This window comes from Octopus sinensis, linkage group LG19 (assembly GCF_006345805.1).
Source record: "Octopus sinensis linkage group LG19, ASM634580v1, whole genome shotgun sequence".
In the NCBI taxonomy this organism is placed as follows: domain Eukaryota; kingdom Metazoa; phylum Mollusca; class Cephalopoda; order Octopoda; family Octopodidae; genus Octopus; species Octopus sinensis.
The window spans coordinates 48,810,227-48,833,819 of NC_043015.1; the positions used below are offsets into that span (position 1 = coordinate 48,810,227).

At 32.5% G+C, this 23,593-nt stretch overlaps 1 protein-coding gene across 1 annotated transcript; it reads right to left on the minus strand.

Moving 5' to 3' along the window:
* Nucleotides 1–275: 275 nt before the first annotated feature.
* Nucleotides 276–18,975, minus strand: LOC118767135 (beta-1,4-N-acetylgalactosaminyltransferase bre-4-like). Its single transcript, XM_036511221.1, has 5 exons — nt 18,764–18,975; nt 14,529–14,651; nt 12,065–12,160; nt 6,704–7,007; nt 276–446 (listed from the first exon to the last, which is right to left on the minus strand). Exons 1-5 carry the CDS (start codon nt 18,922–18,924, stop codon nt 324–326), a joined length of 807 nt encoding a protein of 268 aa, XP_036367114.1. The 5' UTR covers nt 18,925–18,975; the 3' UTR covers nt 276–323.
* Between the last annotated feature and the right edge of the window lie 4,618 nt (nt 18,976–23,593).

The window sequence follows — 23,593 nt, forward strand, 5'->3', positions numbered from 1 at the left end:
ATTGCTAAATTCCTTAAATATTCATTATTTCTATTTGGGTATTTATGGAATTCAATATTTTTTACCACCTTCCATATACTATCTTCAAGTAATTGTAATTCTTTATTAAATGGAGGTTCCTTTCTAGATTTAAATTTAGAGGTATAATTATCATTCCTACTATCAATATCATTAAATAAATAAAAATTATAGTAAAAAGCTTTCCATTTAATTCTAGAAATAAAATCTTTAACATTATGATTATCTATATATATAAATATTTATATATGCATGTATGAATATGTATATATAAACACACACAAGTCGTAAAGTCAATTATCTGTTCAAAACTTAGGCTTGAGTGTTATGTGTGTCATGTTTGAGCTTTCTGTCTGGTTTGATATTTCCGTCGTGTTTGGTCGTTCCGTCGTGTTTGGTCTTTCCGTCCCGTTTGGTCTTTTCGTCGTGTTTGGTCGTTCCATCATTTTTGATCTTTCTGTTTTGTTTGACATAAGTGTCACGTATGATTTAGTTGACTTGTATTTTGTTGTTTCCGCGCGTAATTCCACGAGATGAACTTTTACATGGTAAACAGCTTCTCAGACTTCAACTCACGTAAATCATACTTCAAATTACTTAATCCATCTTTATTAAAATTTCTGTTAAGTAAAAGCTTATATCTGAAACACAATAAATATATCCTGATAAAACAACAATTAATTCAGTGATATTGTGCATACGATATACATGTATAATATAAATATAATTTACACACCCACACACATATTATATATATATATATATATATACATACGTGTGTATGCATGTGTATATATATATATATATATATGATTATATATATATATATCTATACAATATGTTACATTACTCGGTAGTCAAGATAAAACTCTGAGTTTCAGATGCCATCTCTTCGGTTATCTGGCTATTTCTAGCCAGATAACCGAAGAGATGGTGTTGTGGATTTCCACTTCGGCATCTGAAACTCAGAGTTTTATCTTGACTACCGAGTAATGTAACATATTGTATAGATAAATTTCCTCTATTTACATAATATTGAGGTCTCTTTCTTTCTTTTGTTATCTTACCGTTTTATCAATATATATATATATATATATATGATTATAAAATATTATTTGAGACAAAACCACTATTTTGCAAAACAAACAAGGAAAGACTTAATCAATACATAAAATTTAATAAATAGTCAAAAAAAAACTGCCACTACAATCGTTTCTTGTCTTGATCGACAATCTTCAGGTGGACTTCCAATCTAAAAAATCAAAATTTTAAAATATAAAAATAATACTTTTAAATAATTAAAGTATAAATGAAAAAATATAAGTATATAATCCATATATAACCTATATATAATCCATATCGAAAATATAGACTAATTACCACGAATTCCCTAAAAAAACCATGATAAAACAAAACTCTTAAAAACATATAACGATAAAATCTCCCTTTGCTAAACTCTATAACAAACCTATAAAGTAAAACCCCTAACCTAAACATTCACACACAAATACACACACGTAAACCACAGACTCACGACTTATACACATACCTATACTAACTTATAAACCTCAATATACACCAAAACCCACTCCCTCCCCACACAGACAAATTAACACATACATCCCAAAACCTAAATAACAAACCCATATACACATTCACACACAAACACACACTCACACGCAAAACACTCACACACAAAAGATACATATACTCCCTCACATATACGCCTATACATACTCACTAAACTCGACATATACAACAATACTTACACACCCACAAAAAACATTATATACATTTATGAGCTTTAACTCACCTTAGCATCTCTAACAAACAACTTGCAGTAACCCAATCCCATTCTCTATGCCTACCTCACTACTACACTATTCCATTCACATTCCAAGCAACGCTAGTCCACCACCCGGTTATTCACGTGGCAAAACGAACACCACTCAAAAATTATGAATGAAACAATGTAAAAAAATAACCAACACCTAAAATAGACAAAATACCACGAATTACCTAAAAAAACCATGATAAACCAAAACTCATAAAAGCATATAACGATAAAATCTCCCTTTGCTAAACCCTATAACAAACTTATATAGCAATCCCCCTAACCTAAACATTCACACACAAAAAACCCACACGTAAACCACAGACCCAAGACTTATACACAAACCTATACTAACTTATAAACCTCAATATACACCAAAAACCACTCCCTCCCCACACAGACAAATTAACACATACATCCCAAATCTTAAATAACAAACCCAAATACACATTCACACACAAACACACACACACGCAAAACACACACACACAACAGATACATATGCTCCCTCACATATACGCATATACATACTCACTAAAACTCGATATATACAACAATATTTACACCCACACTCATACAGATAAATAAATTAATTATACAATTAAAAACTCACAACCAATCTCATATACATAAACACTCTTATGAAAACAACAATAAATACATCGTAATTAACCAGAATATCAAAAATAACATTATGACATAAGGATAAATCAAATACATACTTACAATTCAGTTACAAATTATGAAGTGAAATTAGATTCTTAGCCGTTAAAAAACCAAACAAAATTACGTTACCATGGAAATAACTAATGTAAAAAAAGAATACGCGCCATAGAAAGTAAACGTCATTCATAGTATGAATGGAGAAATATAATAAATGGAACTAAAAACTATTTCCACGTAGCAAACCAACGCTACTTAAAAAAAATTTATTATGAATGGATTCTTTAAAAACTATCATGAAAAATCAATTATATACATTTATGAGCTTTAGCTCACCCTAGCAACTCTAACAAACAACTTACAGTAACCCATACTCAATGCCTACCTCATTACCACCCTAATCCATTCACAATTCCAAGCAACACTAGTCCACCACCCGGTTACAATTCCCAACTCTACCCATTCATTCACAATTTCAACGACGTTCCCTTCAACAACTCTACATATAAGCCTCAACATATACACCGGAGATACACTTACACATCCGTGCGGATGGGTGAGAGTATACATTAAGTGTAGTGATGGGGCTCCCATTTCTAAACACATTTGTACCTGTGTGGTAGTCTCCATGTGTATATTCACGCACGGGTATAAATACAGGGGGTACACGCTCACTTCATTTACGTGTACCCCTCACATGTACATATGCATACTATTTTGGCTCGATATATGCAACAATGTAATCGCGCCCGTATGTGTGAGCATTCACTGGTTGTGCAATTCACCCATCTGGGTGTGATTGTGTGTAAACTTATCACTGTGGAGGTCGAGCTTGATACGTATATATAGTGTGTATTAGGGGTTGTACGTACTAATTATGTTCATGTGCTTCACGCACTTGCGTCCATGTATGGAAGAATATATTGGGATTACTATGTAGGTGTAAATAGGGTATGGGGGAGTTTTGTCATTGTATGGGTGTGGGTTTCATTTGTGATGTTGGTTAGTTGGTGATTATTAGTATGTTCTGTATATTAGGGCTAGTATGTATTATTCAAGTGTGTATAATTGTATACATATAATTGGTGTGAATGGGATTACTCCCATTTTTGGGGATGTGTGTGTTTATTTATCCATGTGGGGCGGGAGTGGCCGTTAGGTGCATATGCTGAGGCTCACATGCAAACCCAAGTACAACGAATGAAGTGGGCACTTATAATTGTTATGGGTGTGTACTTATTATAAAAGACAATACCCAAATAAAATCTGTCAATTCAACATACAAATAAAAAACAAAAAACAAAGGGATCTTAAACATTCACACATACATACAAAACTCAATAAAAACACCACTAAATAACACCCAAAAACATATAAATATATCCTCAAAATACATATAACAAATGCAAAATAAAAATACATAATAAAATAAAATAAATAAAAATAAAAATAAAAAAATCAAAAAATCTAATATAAATTATTAAAGTTTTAACGTACCATAAACTGCTAAATTAATATACATTAAAAATGAACTAATTAAAACAAAGAAATATCAATAAAGACTAACTATAATTAAATCCTAGACAACATAACCAAAAATATATCATCTAAACTAATTTAAACTAAACTAAAATAACCTAAAAGGGAACTATTATTGCTATTATCATGAAACTTATTATATAAGTAAAGTAACTTGTGTCTACATTTTATTTTGCGCTCCTCCCCAGTATTAAGTAAATTATCATACTTATAAAATAAAATTTCTTTAAACTCATTAGAGCATAAATAACAACAATTAGCTCCTATATTATATGATTTAGTTTTACAAATTATTCCCATATTAAACTATAATTAATATTTAGTGATTAAGACTCCAAATATACTTACTAAGTCCGGTTGAGTTGATTAAGTTTTTATTTTTAAAAGAATTCATATGTTGTGCAATTCTTAGTTTTATTTTTGAGGAAGTAGAACTTATATAAACCGCTTTTGTGTAATTATTATTCTTAAAGTTATTATCATGTAATGTAACTATACATTTATACACTACATCGTTAATATCACAATTATTATTTAATATACAATTAGATTTATCTCTACATGTACAATTAATATAAGTCTTATCATTATTAATATTATTATCAAATAATTTCTTTTTATAAAAATTATTCAGTTTATATTTATTAAATGAAGAAATAATGTTACCAACATTATTAGTGGTAGAGTAACCAACTCCAAAATTATTAAAAGAGAAAATGTTTCTATATTTACGATTATCTCTAATAAATAGTTCTATAACATCTAAAATCTCTTTAATAATATTCGTTTTAACTTGATCTCCATAAGGAACTATTAACCAAATTTTATTCTTATTAACCTTATTATTATTATCATTATTATAAATATATTTATAATTCTTTATTTTATTAAAATTATTATCAGAATTATATCTATGTACAGCATTTAAGGAATTATTAATATTATTAAATTTATCAATATAATTATTATAATAATTATTAAATTATTTTTATTTATATTATTCTTATTTATATTATTATTATTATATTTATTATTATTATTATTATTCTTATTTATATTTTTATCATTTTTATTATTTTTTTATAATATCTATTATTTTTACCACTAAACGTAACAAAATTATAATTATTATTAGAAGTATCTCGAAAATTATCATTTAAATCATTATCGCTAATATTATAAAATTTAATATTCTTATTATAACCTGCCCCTCTAAGGGCCTCATTATAATAATTAGCATGTTTATTAAAAATCTCTATATCATAAGAGAGTAATGAAATACGTTTACTTATATTATTAATCAACGATTTTTTAATAGAAAATGGGTGATTACTATTAACATTTATATATCTAAGGTTCTCATTAAGTTTATGATATGGTTGTGTTTTACCTGTAATAAGATTAAAATTAACATCTAAATAATTAACATTATAATTCTCCTTATATATAGTAATACGTAAACCATATCTTTTAAAGAAACTATATAGTTTTTTCTTATATACTTCTAGATTCCTATAGTACAATTCTTTGTAACTAGTAGAAGATCGTCTCTATATAAACCACCCTCTATCTTAAGATTTTCTAATTGGAGTTCAGATAAAAGAAAAATACCTACTAAATCAGTAGCCTGTGCAGAATCTGGTGCTCCCATAGGTATATCAAAACAATCTCTAGTATCATTCCTAGCCCATAATTTATTTTTATATTTAATTAGCGATTTCCTAGCCAATTAATTACATTAACTTCTTCCCGTGACATGCCCACTTTATTCATTGCGAAAATAAGCGCTTTATTAAACACAATTTCATTAATAGAAGAATAATAATTATCTATATCTATTTGAATAAATTTATAACGATTTTTATCTTTAATATTATTAAACCATTTCAATGTATTATTATTACTAAACCATAATTTTAAATAATTAAGTTTATTTAACTTATCAATATATTTATCTAAAATAAATTTACTTAATTTACCTAGGTCCGATTTACATGGGCAAATTAATCTAACTTTAGGGTCTGAATAAAAATTATCTTTATGGTCTTTAAGAGTAATTCTGGGGTGCAAAGGTACATAAGGTTCAGTTTTATTATCCAACTCATATTTTAACATTACTACTTTAGAGGCCTTATTAATATTATAAAGAATATCATCTGGAACAATTTTATATTTTTTAATTATTTCTTTCCCTAATAGTTTATCATATAATTTAACATCTAATTTATATAAGTTCCTTGTTTTATCAGATTGTACTATAATACTATCCATATTTCTCATATCTTTAATTTTAATTGCTAAATTCCTTAAATATTCATTATTTCTATTTGGGTATTTATGGAATTCAATATTTTTTACCACCTTCCATATACTATCTTCAAGTAATTGTAATTCTTTATTAAATGGAGGTTCCTTTCTAGATTTAAATTTAGAGGTATAATTATCATTCCTACTATCAATATCATTAAATAAATAAAAATTATAGTAAAAAGCTTTCCATTTAATTCTAGAAATAAAATCTTTAACATTATGATTATCTATATATATAAATATTTATATATGCATGTATGAATATGTATATATAAACACACACAAGTCGTAAAGTCAATTATCTGTTCAAAACTTAGGCTTGAGTGTTATGTGTGTCATGTTTGAGCTTTCTGTCTGGTTTGATATTTCCGTCGTGTTTGGTCGTTCCGTCGTGTTTGGTCTTTCCGTCCCGTTTGGTCTTTTCGTCGTGTTTGGTCGTTCCATCATTTTTGATCTTTCTGTTTTGTTTGACATAAGTGTCACGTATGATTTAGTTGACTTGTATTTTGTTGTTTCCGCGCGTAATTCCACGAGATGAACTTTTACATGGGTAAACAGCTTCTCAGACTTCAACTCACGTAAATCATACTTCAAATTACTTAATCCATCTTTATTAAAATTTCTGTTAAGTAAAAGCTTATATCTGAAACACAATAAATATATCCTGATAAAACAACAATTAATTCAGTGATATTGTGCATACGATATACATGTATAATATAAATATAATTTACACACCCACACACATATTATATATATATATTATATATATATATATACATACGTGTGTATGCATGTGTATATATATATATATATATATATATATATATATATAAATATACACACATACATACATGTATAATTGTGTGTGTGTATATATATATGTAAATATACTTTTCTACTCTAGGCAAAAGGCCCGAAATTTTTGGGGAGGGGGCCCATTCGATTAGATCAACTCCTGTATGCAACTGGCACTTTTAAGCATTTTGCCCAACATACTAACATTTCTGCCAGCTTGCTGCCTTTCAATATATGTAAATATTGAACAATGGTAATGAGTGGTCAACACTACATGGGTAAACAAAGATACATTATTTGTGTATTAAGGCTACCATTGGCTTCATGTTAAGGAATGCCCCGACAATTACCAAGCCTATTATCACATGGAACATTTATGTTCATCTCCAGTTTGGATTAAAACACAGAAAGTCACAATAAAATCACATGAAATTTTCAGTAAACGAAAGGGAAACAAAGACATCAAGGGAAACAAACTGTGAATGTTTATTTTCCTTCAATTCGACTTTTGGAAAAATTAAATTATCAGAATGCAATATATAAGAAAACGAACCTCATCACTTATCATTTTATCAATGTTGAAGCAAAAAATTAAAGCTACAAATCTTAAAATTGAAGATAGAATAGAATGACATGTTAAAAAAATTTTTTTTTGAACTCTGAAAGATCATAAAGACAATTTTGCACAAAATTTTAGCTGTAGATTAACAAATTCCACAAAAAGCAAAATAGGCATTACTCATAATTATCATCGTTTAATGTTTGCATTCCATGCTGGCAGGGGTTGGACAGTTTGACTGACGGCTGGTGTGCCAAAGGCTGCACCAGTCTCCAATCTGATCTGGCAAAGTTTCTACAGCTGGATGCCCTTCCTAACACCAACCACTCCGAGAGTGTAGTGGGTGCTTTTACATGTCACCGGCACGAGGGTCCATCAGGCAGTACTGGTATCGGCCACGCTCAAATGGTGCTTTACACATGCCACCTGTACAGGAGCCAGTTCGGCGACACTGGCGATAATCACGCTTGAATGATTCTTTTTTATGTGCCACCGGCATGGGAGCCAGTCTGCGCCCTGGTAACAATCACGCTCAAATGGTGCTTTTAACGTTCCACTGGCGATTCACTTGCCTCAACAGGTCTTCGCAAGCACAGTTTATTGGTTCGGCATATATTTATGTCATGCACTGTTTATTTATGTAAACTGTTATCATTGTGAGGACCGTAAATTCAATGAAACTGGCATGGATGGATGTGACTGTAAATCCTGTAATGGACCAGAAAAACTTGTTGAACCTGTATGAATTTGATAGGAAGTCATAATGGAAATGGTGGTGTAACTGCCAAAACAGCTACTGTTATACTATTATGGTGATGAAGTCTTGAAATGAGTTGGAAAACAAACCTATCAGATTCCTTGAAATTTGCATGGTGGCCTCTATTATTGATTCTGTGAGTGATAATGGATGTTTATATCAACTGCTACACAAACAGGTACAAAACTGCAGCAGATAGGGCAGTGTATATTTTCATCATCTGGTTCAAAGCGCAGTGCAGGTAAATTTACATCACCCAATGTTATGGGGTTAAGTGCACAAAAATTTAAAGCTACAAAAAATTTTGTGCAGGTTTAACATTAATGAAGGTATTTGTAGGCAACTATAAAAATTTGAATGAGTTATCCCCAAAGGGGATAACTCATACAAAGGTTGTTCCTCTTGATGTTTTTGTTTATCAAAATTCTCATGTGATTTTATTGTGACATTCCATGACATTTCATATTCTAATCCAAAATAGAGACAAACACTGATGTGATAGGTTTGATAATTGTTGAGGTATTTCTTACATGAAACCAATGGTAGCCTTAATGCACAAATAAAGTATATATATATATATATATATATATATATATATATATATAATAGAAATATTAAAATAACTAAGTCTCTCTAAAAGAGAACAGCGGCAGCGTTCCCGGAAAATAATAGTTATCGCCATACTAATATGGCATTCTTATAAAAATAAGAAAAAAGCTGTCCACTTATTAGCTCCATGAGGCCATCGCCTTAAGTTAGCTATTTGATACACAAACTGTATCCATATAACCTTCGAACAAGGGAGGTCAGTCGCTCCACACTACTTGACCGGCAGCTACAAGTAGTGTGGAGCGACTGACCTCCCTTGTTCGAAGGTTATATGGATACAGTTTGTGTATCAAATAGCTAACTTAAGGCGATGGCCTCATGAGCTAATAAGCGGACAGCTTTTTTCTTATTTTTATAAGAATGCCATATTAGTATGGCGATAACTATTATTTTCCGGGAACGCTGCCGCTGTTCTCTTTTAGAGAGACTTAGTTATTTTAATATTTCTATTATTGAAAACAAGTGGATGTATTCCACCGAAACTAGGTAAATAAAACCATCGAACAGAGATTGTCGGAAGCGACACCTACTGGCTGGCTACGCTGCATTGAAAAGGGGCAATACTCCGAAACGCGTCTGTAGCTGCCGGTCAAGTAGTGTGGAGCGACTGACCTCCCTTGTTCGAAGGTTATATGGATACAGTTTGTGTATCAAATAGCTAACTTAAGGCGATGGCCTCATGGAGCTAATAAGCGGACAGCTTTTTTCTTATTTTTATAAGAATGCCATATTAGTATGGCGATAACTATTATTTATATATATATATATATATATATATATGTATGTCAACCCATGCCAGCATGGTAAATGGACATTAAATGATGATGATGATATATATGTATGTATGTATGTATGTAGAAAATACGTATATGTATATTTTGGGTCATCCATAAATAATGCAGTCTTTTTTTCATGCCTCTTATTTTTCAAAATCAAGATAAACAAAGTTCTTTTTTAATCTTAAATATACTCTCCTTCATTTTCTACAATGTTCGTCCATCTTTCTGGCAGACTCACAAGGCTCCTCTTCTAAAATTCACTTGACTCCACCAGTACTGTTCTGACCTCGTCTATAGAATTCATATTTTTTCCATTCAAATGTTTTTGAAGACTGGAATAAATGATAATCAGATAGGCAAGGTCTGGCGAATATGGTGGGTAAGGCATTGTTTCCCATTCAAACTGCTCCAGCCTTTGGAATGTTATCCTTACTGTATGTGGCCAAACATTATCCTGATGGAAGAACACCTTTCATCTTAAACCAAAGATGGTCGTTTTCCTTCTAGCGCTGACTTGAATGACTGGTTGAATGATCAAATCCAAGCTTCTCTGCTAGTTCCTCAACAGGTATGATGGGATTTTTTTTCCAACCAGGGCTTGCAGGACGTCCTCATTGAGCTTTACAGATCCCCTAGGATGAGGCTTGTCTTCTAGGCTGTAGTTTCCGGCTCGGAATTTCTGGAATCACTGTTGACACTGGCTTTCATTTATTGTCTGACCCCCATATACTGTATTAATATTCCTCGCACTTTCCGTTGCTTTGTTGCCTTTATTGGAATCATGAAGCAAAATATACCGAATATGCTACTTTGTCACTTCCATTATAGCTTTGAAAAAATAACTGTTAAATTTAAACTGCATTCTTCAAAACTTGCCCTAAGAATAAGGACGAGATAAAATTACTACCTGTTTTATAGCAAGTTGATGCAGGTAGTTAATCCCATCCCCCTCCGACTTTTAGTTCATGCAATTGAAAAAAACCACGTTATTTATGGGATGACCCAATATATAATGTATATCTATGTATATATATGTAAATAATGATAATAATAATAATGGTTCCAAATTTTGCCACAAGAGCAGCAATTTTGGGGGAGGGAGAATAGTCGATTACATCGATCCCAGTACTTGACTGGTACTTAATTTATGGGCCCTAAAAGGATGAAAGGCAAAGTCGACCTCAGCAGAATTTGAACTCAGAAGATGAAGTCAGATGAAATGCCGTTAATCATTTTGCCCAGCGTGCTAACAATTCTGCCAGCTTCCTGCCTTAATAATAATTATATCAATAATAATAATAATCAACAATTGTCAGAGCCCTGTGAACAGTGAGCAAAAATCTCGAGAAGTACGTGGAACAAATAGGGGCTGCAATAAGGGTGGAGCACTTGCAGAAAACAGCACTGCTTGGAAACGCTCGAATACTCCGGAAGGTGCTCGAAAAATAAGAGGTGTTACCTTATTTCACTGGTAGTGAACAGGTGACACTGTAGTACATCTCCTTTGTTAGAAGCTGTGCAAAGGCAATTATAACAATAATAATAATAATAATGATAATATAATAATAATAATAATAATAATAATCCTTTCTACTATAGGAACAAGGCCTGAAATTTGGGGCAGGGACATAGTCAATTACATTGACTCCAGTGTGTAACTGGTACTTAATTCATCGACCCCAAACTAATGAAAGGCAATGTTAACCTCAGTGTAATTTGAACTCAGAACATAAAGACAGACGAAGTGCTGCTTATTTGCTGACATTGCTTTGAATAAATCATGCATTATCGTGTAGCTTTCAAATTTTGATGAGGAGGTAACTATTAATTTTTAGAAAGATTTTGTCGGGCTGGTGTGAGAGGCCAGATCTGGACAATTTGAACATGAAAACAAGTGGAATAGTTTGGCTGGATATGGCCAGTTTAAATGCTAATGGTTTAATGCTGGTCATATTTTCAGACTCATGTAAGCATCTGTTATCTATCAGCTATAAAATCCCTGTGGCATAAAGAAATCCATAAAACCCCAGAGATGCTTATATTCATCTTTTAACCATTCTTATTGGATTTCATAACTATAGATGAGAGACACTCTGAGATATGGATGGTGTTAATTACTTTTAATTCATGCGATCTTGATTAACTAATTAGCATTTTTCTCTCTATTCCCTTATCAAAATGTTTCGAATTATACTTACCTGTCTTCATTTATTGGTCCTCGAATATGTTTTAGCATAGTATAGCGTGCAACCAGTAGTGAGTGACGGTGAATATTATATTTGTGATGAGCAACTCTGAAAAATAGAAATCACTCACTGAATATTTTTGATATCAGCAATTGATGAACTGAAATATATTGAGTGAAAAAGCAATTTTATATTACGATCTCTTTGCAGCTCCCACTGACCATTCTTTCTTCCTTCTACAAAATGTGGGTAATCATGCAGCTCTACTACAAGAATCTGCTCTGTCCCCACCCCCTCTCGCTCTTTCTCTCTCATACTATATCCCCTAAATCACCAGCATAAAGCCTCCATCAAGGGGTTTGTAGTCTTACAAGCTGCAGTGGGACTGAACCCGGAAACATGTGGTTGGTAAACAAGCTACTTACCACACAGCCACTTCTGCGCCTATATATATATATATATATATATATAATATATATATATATAGATATATATATATATATATATATACATATATATACATATATATACATTATATATATATATACATATATATTATATATATATATACATATATATATATATATACATATATATATATATATATACATATATTATATATATATACATATATATATATATATACATATATATATATATATATACATATATATATACATACATATATATATACATATATATTATATACATATATATATATATATATATAATATATATATATAATACATATATATATATATATATATATATACATATATATATATACATATATATATATATATACATATATATATAATAGAAATATTAAAATTACTAAGTCTCTCTAAAAGAGAACAACGGCAGCGTTCCCGGAAAATATTAGTTATCGCCATACTAATATGGCATTCTTATAAAAATAAGAATAAAGCTGACCGCTTATTAGCTCCATGAGGCCATCGCCTTAAGTTAGCTATTTGATACACAAACTGTATCCATATAACCTTTGAACAAGGGAGCTCAGTCGCTCCACACTACTTGGCCGGCAGCTACAGACGCGTTTCGGGGTATTGCCCCTTTTCAATGCAGCGTAGCTAATAAGCGGTCAGCTTTATTCTTATTTTTATAAGAATGCCATATTAGTATGGCGATAACTAATATTTTCCGGGAACACTGCCGTTGTTCTCTTTTAGAGAGACTTAGTAATTTTAATATTTCTATTATTGAAAACAAGTGGATGTATTCCACCGAAGCTAGGTAAATAAAACCTTTGAACAGAGATTGTCGGAAGCGACACCTACTGGTTTGGCTACGCTGCATTGAAAAGGGGCAATACCCCGAAACGCGTCTGTAGCTGCCGGCCAAGTAGTGTGGAGCGACTGACCTCCCTTGTTCAAAGGTTATATGGATACAGTTTGTGTATCAAATAGCTAACTTAAGGCGATGGCCTCATGGAGCTAATAAGCGGTCAGCTTTATTCTTATTTTTATAAGAATGCCATATTAGTATGGCGATAACTAATATTTTCATATATATATATATATACATATATGTATATACATATATATATATATATACATATATATATACATATACATATATATATATATATATATATATATACTATATATATATATATATATATATATATATATATATATATATATATATATATATACATATATATATGTATATATATATATATATATATATATATATAACATATATATATGTATATATATATATATATATATATATATATATATATATTATAATATATATATACATATATATATGTATATATATATATATATATATATATATATATATATATATATATATATATATATATATATATATATATATATAAATATACTAAGCAATAAGGGTTTAGCAACGAGTTGCCTTACCACATACCGAATTTAGAAATAGCAGTCAAAGGGTTATAGCTATTTCTTCTACTAAAAAGGGAGATCTCAGTAAAAACAGCATTTGGAAGGCAAATGCCTTCCAATGCTGTTTTTACTGAGATCTCCCTTTTTAGTAGAAGAAATAGCTATAACCCTTTGACTGCTATTTCTAAATTCGGTATGTGGTAAGGCAACTCGTTGCTAAACCCTTATTGCTTAGTATTACTTAAATTTTCCTCGAATGAGGCTTTTACATGCCGAAGACTACTTGGTGTAATTGATAATTTTTCCAAATTAATTAATTTCACCCTTCATTATTACGGATAACCATATATATAAATATATATATATATAAGGATAAAAATCATTATTTAAAATACCTATCATATCAAGTCACCAGCATGGGAATAAAAACCTTACAGGTTATAATTAATATTAAAATTATAATGAAACTGGTGTCAGGACAGTTTAAATTTATCTTAATATTCAAACTGTATCTACTCCTACATATTCATTGCTGACATAAATGTTAAGTTCACCTGTCATAAATTATAAATTGAATGTCTTACCTGTTATATAGATCATCATCTTCTCCTCCCCAACCAAAATAACGATTGGAAAAACCATTTATTTTCTGAAATTCTTCCTTTTTCATTGCTACAGCACCACCAAAAATAGTTTCGTATGGTAACCTATAACGATGAATATGGTATAATTGAAAAAAACATTCCACAAGTGTTAAGCTTCAACAAACGTTCCTCTGGCACAGGTGCCAATCACAAATGTTTTTTATATACATGAGATTAGTATAAAATTTATCTAAGAAATAATAATGTAATCTATACGATTATTGATTGATAAATATGTATTTCTAATTTTTTTTTATTTGTTAATGATAATTTAGATACGTACATTTATTTAATTATTCTTATTTTGTAATTATTATATGTGAACTTAAATCGAAAAATATTAGTTTGGTTACTTTGTGAATTAGATTGTAAAATTTTTTAGTATAGGTAAAGTTTTTTATTACGTTTAGCACTATTGAATTTAATAATAATAATAAGTACTTTTTTCGCAAATAATTTTATAAACGATAAGTAATACGTTTTTAGTTTTGGAATTTTTTATTTTTTATTTCATAAATATTTTCGGAATGATAAGTATAATATTTATTTAAGAAATAATGGAGTAATTTATTTATTTATTTATATGTTTATTGATTGAAAAAATATGGATTTCTAATTGCTATATTTGTTAATTATAATTTAGATATGTACTTTTATTTAATTTTATAATTTTATTATTTTATATTTATTATATGTGAACTAAAATCTAAAAGTATTAAGAGTGATTGTTTTGTAAAATAGTTTGTAATGTAAAATATTAGAGTATAGCTAGCGAAAAGATATTCTATAGTTTGTTAATGTTATTCTTAAAGCTAAATTATATATACAGATAAATACATTTTTCTATCTATTTACTCAATTTTGTTACCTTAGGTTTTTAACATGATATTATAGGCACCTAGTCCTACTGTTTAAGTTTCATTATTAGTTAATGGAGTTTCTTCTATAAGAACAATCATGATTTTATTTCTTTAAGAAATATTGTTTAATTCTATTGAATTCTATTGAATTGTTTTTCGATTAAATTTATATTTAATTATAATTCGAATTTAAATTATAGCCATGAAACGTACATAGTCTTTTTACTTATTATATATTGTTTATTCATTTTTGTACTTTTTGTGATCTAGTTATATGTTTTATAACATTTTTTTTTTCTTTATGATTTGGTTTATGTCTATCATTGTTTGAATTGCATAATAATGGTCTTTCTCTTATTTATATATATATTATATATTTATATTGTGAAATTTGATTTAATACTAAATTGAATTTTTCCCTGTAAGTTTGGAGTTATACTCCCTAATATTATTATTATGATATATATATATATATATATATATATATATATTGTTTGTTCCTTCTCGAGCCATGCCTGCTTCATAAGGGGTGGTTTCCCGGTTTCCTTGGTGTATAGGTTCCTCACCTGGACAGGACGCCGGTCTGTCACATGTGAGCTGCAAGATGCAGGAAGAAAGAGTGAGAAAGAGTTATGGCAAAAGAGTCAGCAGAAGTTCACCATTACCTTCTGCCAGAGCCACGTGGAGCTTAGGTGTTTCACTCATAAACATGCACATCGCCTGGTCTGAGGTTCAAACCCATGATTCCTTGACTGTGAGTCTGCTGCTCTAACCACTAGGCCATGTGCTTCCACATATATATATATAGATAGATAGATATATATTATTATTATTATTATTATTATTTAATGATTGAACATTACGTATCCATTTCCAAGTAAGTTTATATATAAATATACACGTATATATACACAAGATATATTCACAAGATGTACAACTAGGTGCAGGTGTGGTTGTGAGATAAGATACATGGTTCTCAACCACGTGGTTCTGGTTTCAGTCCCATTATGTAGTCCCTTAAACAAGATTGATTTACCATAGCCTTGGGCGAACCAAAGCTTTGTGAGGGACACAGAAAAAACAAGGAGAGAAAAAAATGTGTAGTGGCTAACAATCTATCATGGTGACTGATATATATATATATAATAACAAAGGGTAAAATTAATTAATTAAGAAGTAATCAGTAATTTCACCAAGTAGAATTCGGCATGAAAAAGACCATTTCATGGTAAGCTTAAGTAATACTTTATAATTAGGGTTCAGCAGAGATTTGCTTCACCACATACCGTAGTTTAGAAATAGCAGTCAAAAAATCTTAGCTATTCCTTCTACTTTAAAAGGAGCTCCCAGAAAAACCAAAGTACTTTGTGGCGTAGAAAATCTCTTCTGAACCCTAATTATAAAGTATAAAATGGGAAGCTTTATGAAAATAAACAAAAGACGAAGGCAGGTGGAGTACAAAAAAACAATTGTATTAGTATTATAAAGTATATATATATATGAATGTGTTTGTGTTTGTCCCCCCAACATTGCTTGACAACCGATGGTGATGTGTTTATGTCCCCGTAACTTAGTGGTTTGGCAAAAGAGACCGATAGAATAAGTACTAGGCTTACAAAGAATAAGTCCTGGGGTCGATTTGCTCGACTAAAGGTGGTACTCCAGCATGGCCACAGTCAAATGACTGAAACAAGTAAAAGAGTACTACATCCACTTTGAATTATATTCTATCACAAACAGGTCATTTGGAATTCCTTTTATACACTTGCAGAGACTATCCAGAAATGTTATATTTTTTTCATTCCAATGTAAAATTTACCAGTCTGAAAGAAAATACATTTCAGCATCCATATTTCTCAGTCAAATGTAATTCTTATCTATTCACATTATTTTGAATTAATCATACATTATCTTGCAGTTTCAAGACTTTAATGATGTGACTGTTTATTTATTAGAATATCACTGTAGGGTAGGTGGGAGAGGCCAGATCTGACCAGTCTAAACATAAAACAAATAGAATATTTGGGCCAGATATAGCTGTATAGTTATTATACCTGCATTTAAGGTGGTGAGCTGGCAGAATTATCAGCATGCTGGACAAAGAGCTTAATAGCATTCCGTCCTGTACGTTCTGGGTTCAATTTCCATCAATGTCAACTTTGCTTTTCATCCTTTTGGGGAAAATAAAATATGTAGCAGTCCAGTACTGGGGTCGATGTAATAGGGTTGATAATGGTTTTAAAAAGCCTACCAAAGTTGGAAGCTCAATTTATTTTCATGTTTCTACCAACCACAAATAAGCTCTTCTCATGCCAGTGACACCTAAAAGACAGCCGGTACACTCTCACTCAGTGGAGTGGTCGGCATTGGAAAGGGCATCCAGCTGGAGAAACCAGACTGAAGTCTGTTGCAGCTCGCTCACTTATCAGCCCCAGCCAAATGATCTTACCCATGGAAAACAGATGCTAAATGATGATGATGATGATGATGATGAACAAATACGTAGAGGCTGTGTAAACATTCAACTTATCTCGACAACCTTCTTCTTTTTCTCTCTTTTTTTCTAGTTTTTCTTTTTGTTTTTAGTTTACTCTTTGATATAACAGTTATTATATACCTGCAGGTTTTTGGGATATAAATTAACAGCAAGTTCTGTATCACAGTAACAAGTGGAGAGTTTTCAGACAGATTAATTTGTACAAATACTATCAAACGAAAATATGTTATCAGAAATTAGGTGTCCTTCAGCCTTGGAAACGATATTTGATTAAGTTTTACTCTCTTCCATTAATCCTCACAGTTACACTATTTTCTTCACTGCTCCCTACACTGAACTGATATCCTTTACATCCAACTCATTCCCTATCCCCAATCATCTGTCACTCTACTTTCACTCAGTGCACTTTTTTACACATTCACCTTTTAGCCCCTCTTGTATAATATTCTGTCTCGTATTCACATTGTACCTGGACCTTGCATCTCTTTCTTCGTATTCTCTCTCTCTCTTTCTCACTTTCCAGGTGAACAAGTCATGCATTCACCTCTTCAGCAAGACACCTGCTTCTCTCTCTCTATCATAGACCCTTATTCCTTCAGTCTGTATCCTGCTTGGTTGCGGGGTCTTATCTTGTGGGTACTTGATGGCACTACCAGTGCCGGAGCCACGTAAAAAGCATCCAGTATGCGCTTCTGAGTCGGCTTTAGGAAGGGCATTCAGTAGGGTCCTCTGGTTCATCTGTCCTTGTCAAACCGTCCAACCCATGCCAGCATGGAAAAAAGAATGTTAATGATGATGATGATGATAGGTTTACTTACTTATACTTCATTTTGTCCACAGCAACGGACATATGTCTTGGAGTTTCTTCACAATCATAGATGTTTTTATCATTTTCAGGTATTAAGTCAATATCATGGAAAATAAAACAACTATAATTGTAGAGTTTGAGCAATTCTGCAAAACCGACATTCATGAGCATCCCTCGATTGAAGGCAAGTGAATCGGACTGAAATAAATTTGAAAGGTAAAACAAGACATGTAATATAGATTATTAAAAAATAAATAGCATACAGTTCGTATTTATTTTGAAATTTTGTATCAAGAATAATTAATTCAGTGTTAAAGTAAATGTGAGCATGTCAAAGAGTATATATATGCATGTGTGTGTGTATGTGTATATATATATATACAATATGTTACATTACTCGGTAGTCAAGATAAAACTCTGAGTTTCAGATGCCGAAGTGGAAATCCACAACACCATCTCTTCGGTTATCTGGCTATTTGAAAACGTTATGAAAAAATAAAGGGAAATAACTCTGCTTGCCTGCGTACTTATACATCATTCGCATTTTTCGTCATAAAAATTATATAAAAATACATAAAAAATATATAAAAAATATATAAAAATATATAAATTCTTCTTGGGACATAACATAGAAAGCATGTTCTATCTGTTTTCTTTAGGGGACCAAAAACGTAACAGAAACTTAGTCACATGTGGGCATGATCCGAAAAGCTCTGTCCTTGTATTTAGACATGTAGTAGGGTCTAAGCTGCTTTTCCAGATAAGCCATCTCTCCATGTCGCATAGACCGCACCTTCTGCTGCCGTTAGTATAGGGCTTACATCTGGCCAAAATCTTCCATTGTATGTTATAATCGACACCTTTATCTCTTAAAGACCAAATATGATTAGACAATTGTGTCGCTTTTCTTTTGTTCCAGTGCCTAAAGCTCAAAGTGTGGTTATTGAACCTGGCCTTGAAATTACCCTCTGTAAGGCCCACGTATTTCTTCGTCGAAACGGTGTCTTTAGTGGTTATAGAGTTTACGGTAGCTTCATATATGATGGTCTTGGACATGCAAGCTCCATTTAGCGGGCACAATTCTTTATTCCTGCATGAACAGCTGTTTTCTTCTTGTGTTTTTTGTATGTTATGTTTGATTATGTTTTTAAAATTGGTAGTTGAACTAAAACTAATTTTTAAATTGTGTCTATTGAAGAGTTTCCTATAAGTATGGTTAACTGGAAAATGTCTATCTATCAGTGCTAGGAAATATTTACCTATATTGAAGGTCACCTCGGGTGAGTAAGGGGGTGTAAACCAGATGACCTTCCTATTTCTATTATTCCTTTTCTTTACTGTTGGGCTAGTGATAGGTGTATATTTTATTTTATCGCTAAAACCACTATCTTTTAAAGCCTTATTATAAACTGGGGCAACGCTATTGAAGATGTCCTCATCAGATGAGAGGCTAGAAATCCTCTTACTAATATTTTTAACTAAATTTTTGAATACTATAGGGGGATGGCATGAACCTACATTAATATAACTTAGTCTATCATTGGGCTTCCTATAAGGCTTATAAATATTCTTATTAAGATCTAAGGAAACGTCTAAGAAATTGACAACCGTCAAGTTAGTATCTATAGTTATACTAAGTCCGAAGTGCTTCATTAACTGGATAATATCCCCTCTGTGTTTAGCCCCTTGTGGGTAATAAAGAAATAGGTATTTCTTCTGCTGCTACATTTGGAGTTCAAATTCAGCCAAGGTCGACTTTGCCTTTCATCCTTTCGGCGTCGATAAATTAAGTACCAGTTACGCACTGGGGTTGATATAATCGACTTAATCCGTTTGTCTGTCCTCTCTGTGTTTAGCCCCTTGTGGGTAGTAAAGAAATAGGCATTGTTCTCCCAGTCAGTCTCCTGCATATCATAGGCCTTTAATGAGGACGTGATACAGTTTTTAAATCGCAGCCTCGATTTCTCCCGGAGGTTCTTTCCATTCACAAATTCTCCATAGAGTATCTGTTTTGGGATCCTGCTATATTTCATTCTAAGATGTTCAGTTCAGCGTAACCGGTGCTTGTGACAATCACCTCAGTACTCAAGAAATCAGCTGTCCTCAGGACCTGTGTGCTTTCAAGGTCCAGCCAACATTCAGAATGTGTCTGAGACATCTCTGATGAAAGCGTTCAAGGACCCTTACATGACATTTGTAAAGGGTCCATGTCTCACATGAGTAAAGGGGTGATGTCAGTACATATGCACAGTACACAGTAATTTTTGTTTGCCTTGTGATGCTGGGACCAGACACAAGACTGAAGAGACCAGAAAGAATCAGTTGCTCTCTGCAGCCTGAAAGATATTTCCTCATCCAAGAACGGCTGAATGTGCTGCCCAGGTAGTTGGCTTGTTGCCAAGAATGCTTATGTCACATAGCCAACTGGAAACAGTGTTTCCTTGGACTGCCACATTAAGTTGGCAACAAACCATCACTTTATTGTGCTGCTACCGTATAAGTCGCTCTGAGAGATTTAGAAGTGCAATATTTCTACTTTTGTCGATCAGTTAATTTGTTTCACTTGAAATTCTGTAAGCTTTCAAATGCGAATAAGCATCAACAGCTAGCAAGCCAAGCTACACCATACTGATGAAGTGCAATGACTCTGAAACTAGTCTCTGGGTGCTGGCTTTGCTGGGTGGAGGTGCTTGTCTCTCCTTTTTGAAAACTTAACGGCACAGAATGCTTGTGTCACATAGCCAACTGGAAACTGTGCTGCTTGGAGCTAAATAGCAGTAGCATTCTTCTCTTTCCTGGTCTGCCACATTAAGTTGGCAACAAACCATCACTTTATCGCGATGCTACTGTAAACGTCTCTGAGAGATTTAGAAATGCAATATTTCTAATTTTATATATATATATATATATACATACATCAGAGTAAGCATGTAAATGCAAAATAAGTTAGAAAAAATTATACTTGAATACCATATTAAGTTAAGTTAAGTTAATTTTTTGGCTCAAAAAGCAAAAAGCTTGGCCATGTAGGGGGACATGGAATTATGTACAGGGTGGTGTTCATGCAAAGAGTTCAGGCCATTTCTGGTCAAGAGAGATTTTGAACTGAGCGGTCGTCGGCATCTTCACTATCTTGTCCGGCAGCTTATTCCACGGATCTGCAACCCAGACGGAGAAAGCCCCTCTCCTTCGATTGAGATGAAATCGTTGCAGATAGAGCTTTTCGGAATGACTCTGCAGCCGATGCTCTGGAGCAGGAGTGAAGAACAGCTCTTTCGAGAGGTTACACTTTCTGCTTATGATGTTGTGAGCAAGAATGAGATCACCATGGCATCGTCGTGTTTCTAGAGAATAAAGGTCGAGCGTCTTCAGCCTATTAAAAAGCATTAAAAAATTATTAAAAAGCAGCAAAGCTGTCACAGAACCTGTTACTCACAGTTTCGTGTTCCCATTTGTCGGACAGTTTTCTTTAGAATGGAGCAAGATAAGGTTATATGCAGAATTCTGCATATAACTTTATCTTGCATTTAATTATGTTATATCAAGTTAATGAGCAATTTCCTTATTTTAACATTTTAATATTATATACACCAGACAGAAGTTTTTGAAATTGTTTGCGTACTTACGTTATGGTATATGATATATATTTATCTTAATGTGAAGATATGTTTCTATATTTTATGTGTATCTATGTTTTGCTGGTATGTGTATGTATGTCAGGTCACTTATGAGGCTCTCATTAGTGCTACTGGTGACATGAAATCCAGTACATGTTGCATGGTCAGGTTGCCAGTGACTAAACTGGTACCCCCACCAGGCTATCCTGGTGAGGAGGGTTGCTAGAAACACAGCAGGATCAAAAACAAGACCTGTTGAAAGGCCAGATGAACATACATATATTTCCTCTTTCCAGGAAATTTCCTATTCACAAGAAATTCAAACAATAGATAAAAGACCCAAGTTAAAAAGATTCTCAACTTCTCTGCTAGACATTAAGACACCCACCCCCAATAGGGGCCATAACTCCCACATTTAAGAGCTCCATGACCTCCATTTTTCAGGAGCAAAATCTTTTTAACAGGTTCTATAAGACTAGAATTTTGGAATCTGCACATAGAATGTACCCCCCAGCATAGGCTAGTCATTAGTGACTTTAGGCTCGAGGCCAGAAGGATACCAAGAAGCAGACCAATCCAGAAAAGAATGATTTGGAAGCTAAAGAACCCTTCACATGGTCAGAGATTTAGGGACATCCTCATCAAGAAATTTGATGAGAGGGAGGAGGAGCTACAGACATAGACATAGAAGGTAGCTGAAAATTCCTATGGGACAGCTTGGTGGGTGCCACAGACCAAGTCTGCGGATGGTGCAAAGTCCCTTCCAGATCTAGAGTTATGTGGTGGTGGAATTGTACGGTAGACAAAGCCATTAGAGCAAAGAAACAGGCCTGGGAAGCCTGGAGGGATGGGGGTAGCAGGGAACTGTACCAGGTAGCCAAAAAGGAGGCTGGGTGGCAGGTATACATAGCCAAGGACGAAGCAGAAAAGAAGTTTGCCAATGTCCAGCGACGTGAGGACCAAAGAACTGTGGTATTTCGGATTGCTAGACAGTGTGTGAGAGAAAATTGTGATGTCACAGGAAAGAAATGTGTCTGCATGGATGATGCTGCACTTACTTTTAATGTTTCTGAAAAGAAAGAGGCTTGGAGAAGCCATTATGAAAGACTGCTGAATGTGGAGAATGAATGGGAGGAGGAGAGCCTACCAAATATTGACCCAGTAGAAGGACCAGCTATCCCTTTATCTACTAGGGACAGCTCCCTAGTAGATAAAGCAATTAA

Coding starts and splice junctions, on each gene's coding strand:
- LOC118767135 (XM_036511221.1), bottom strand. CDS start 18,924: ATGCTCATGAATGTCGGTTTTGCAGAATTGCTCAAACTCTACAATTAT. Junction 12,161..14,528: donor GATGATGATCTATATAACAG/GTAAGACATTCA, acceptor TCTATTTTTCAG/AGTTGCTCATCACAAATATA. Junction 447..6,703: donor ACCAGACAGAAAGCTCAAAC/ATGACACACATA, acceptor GAACGACCAAAC/ACGACGAAAAGACCAAACGG.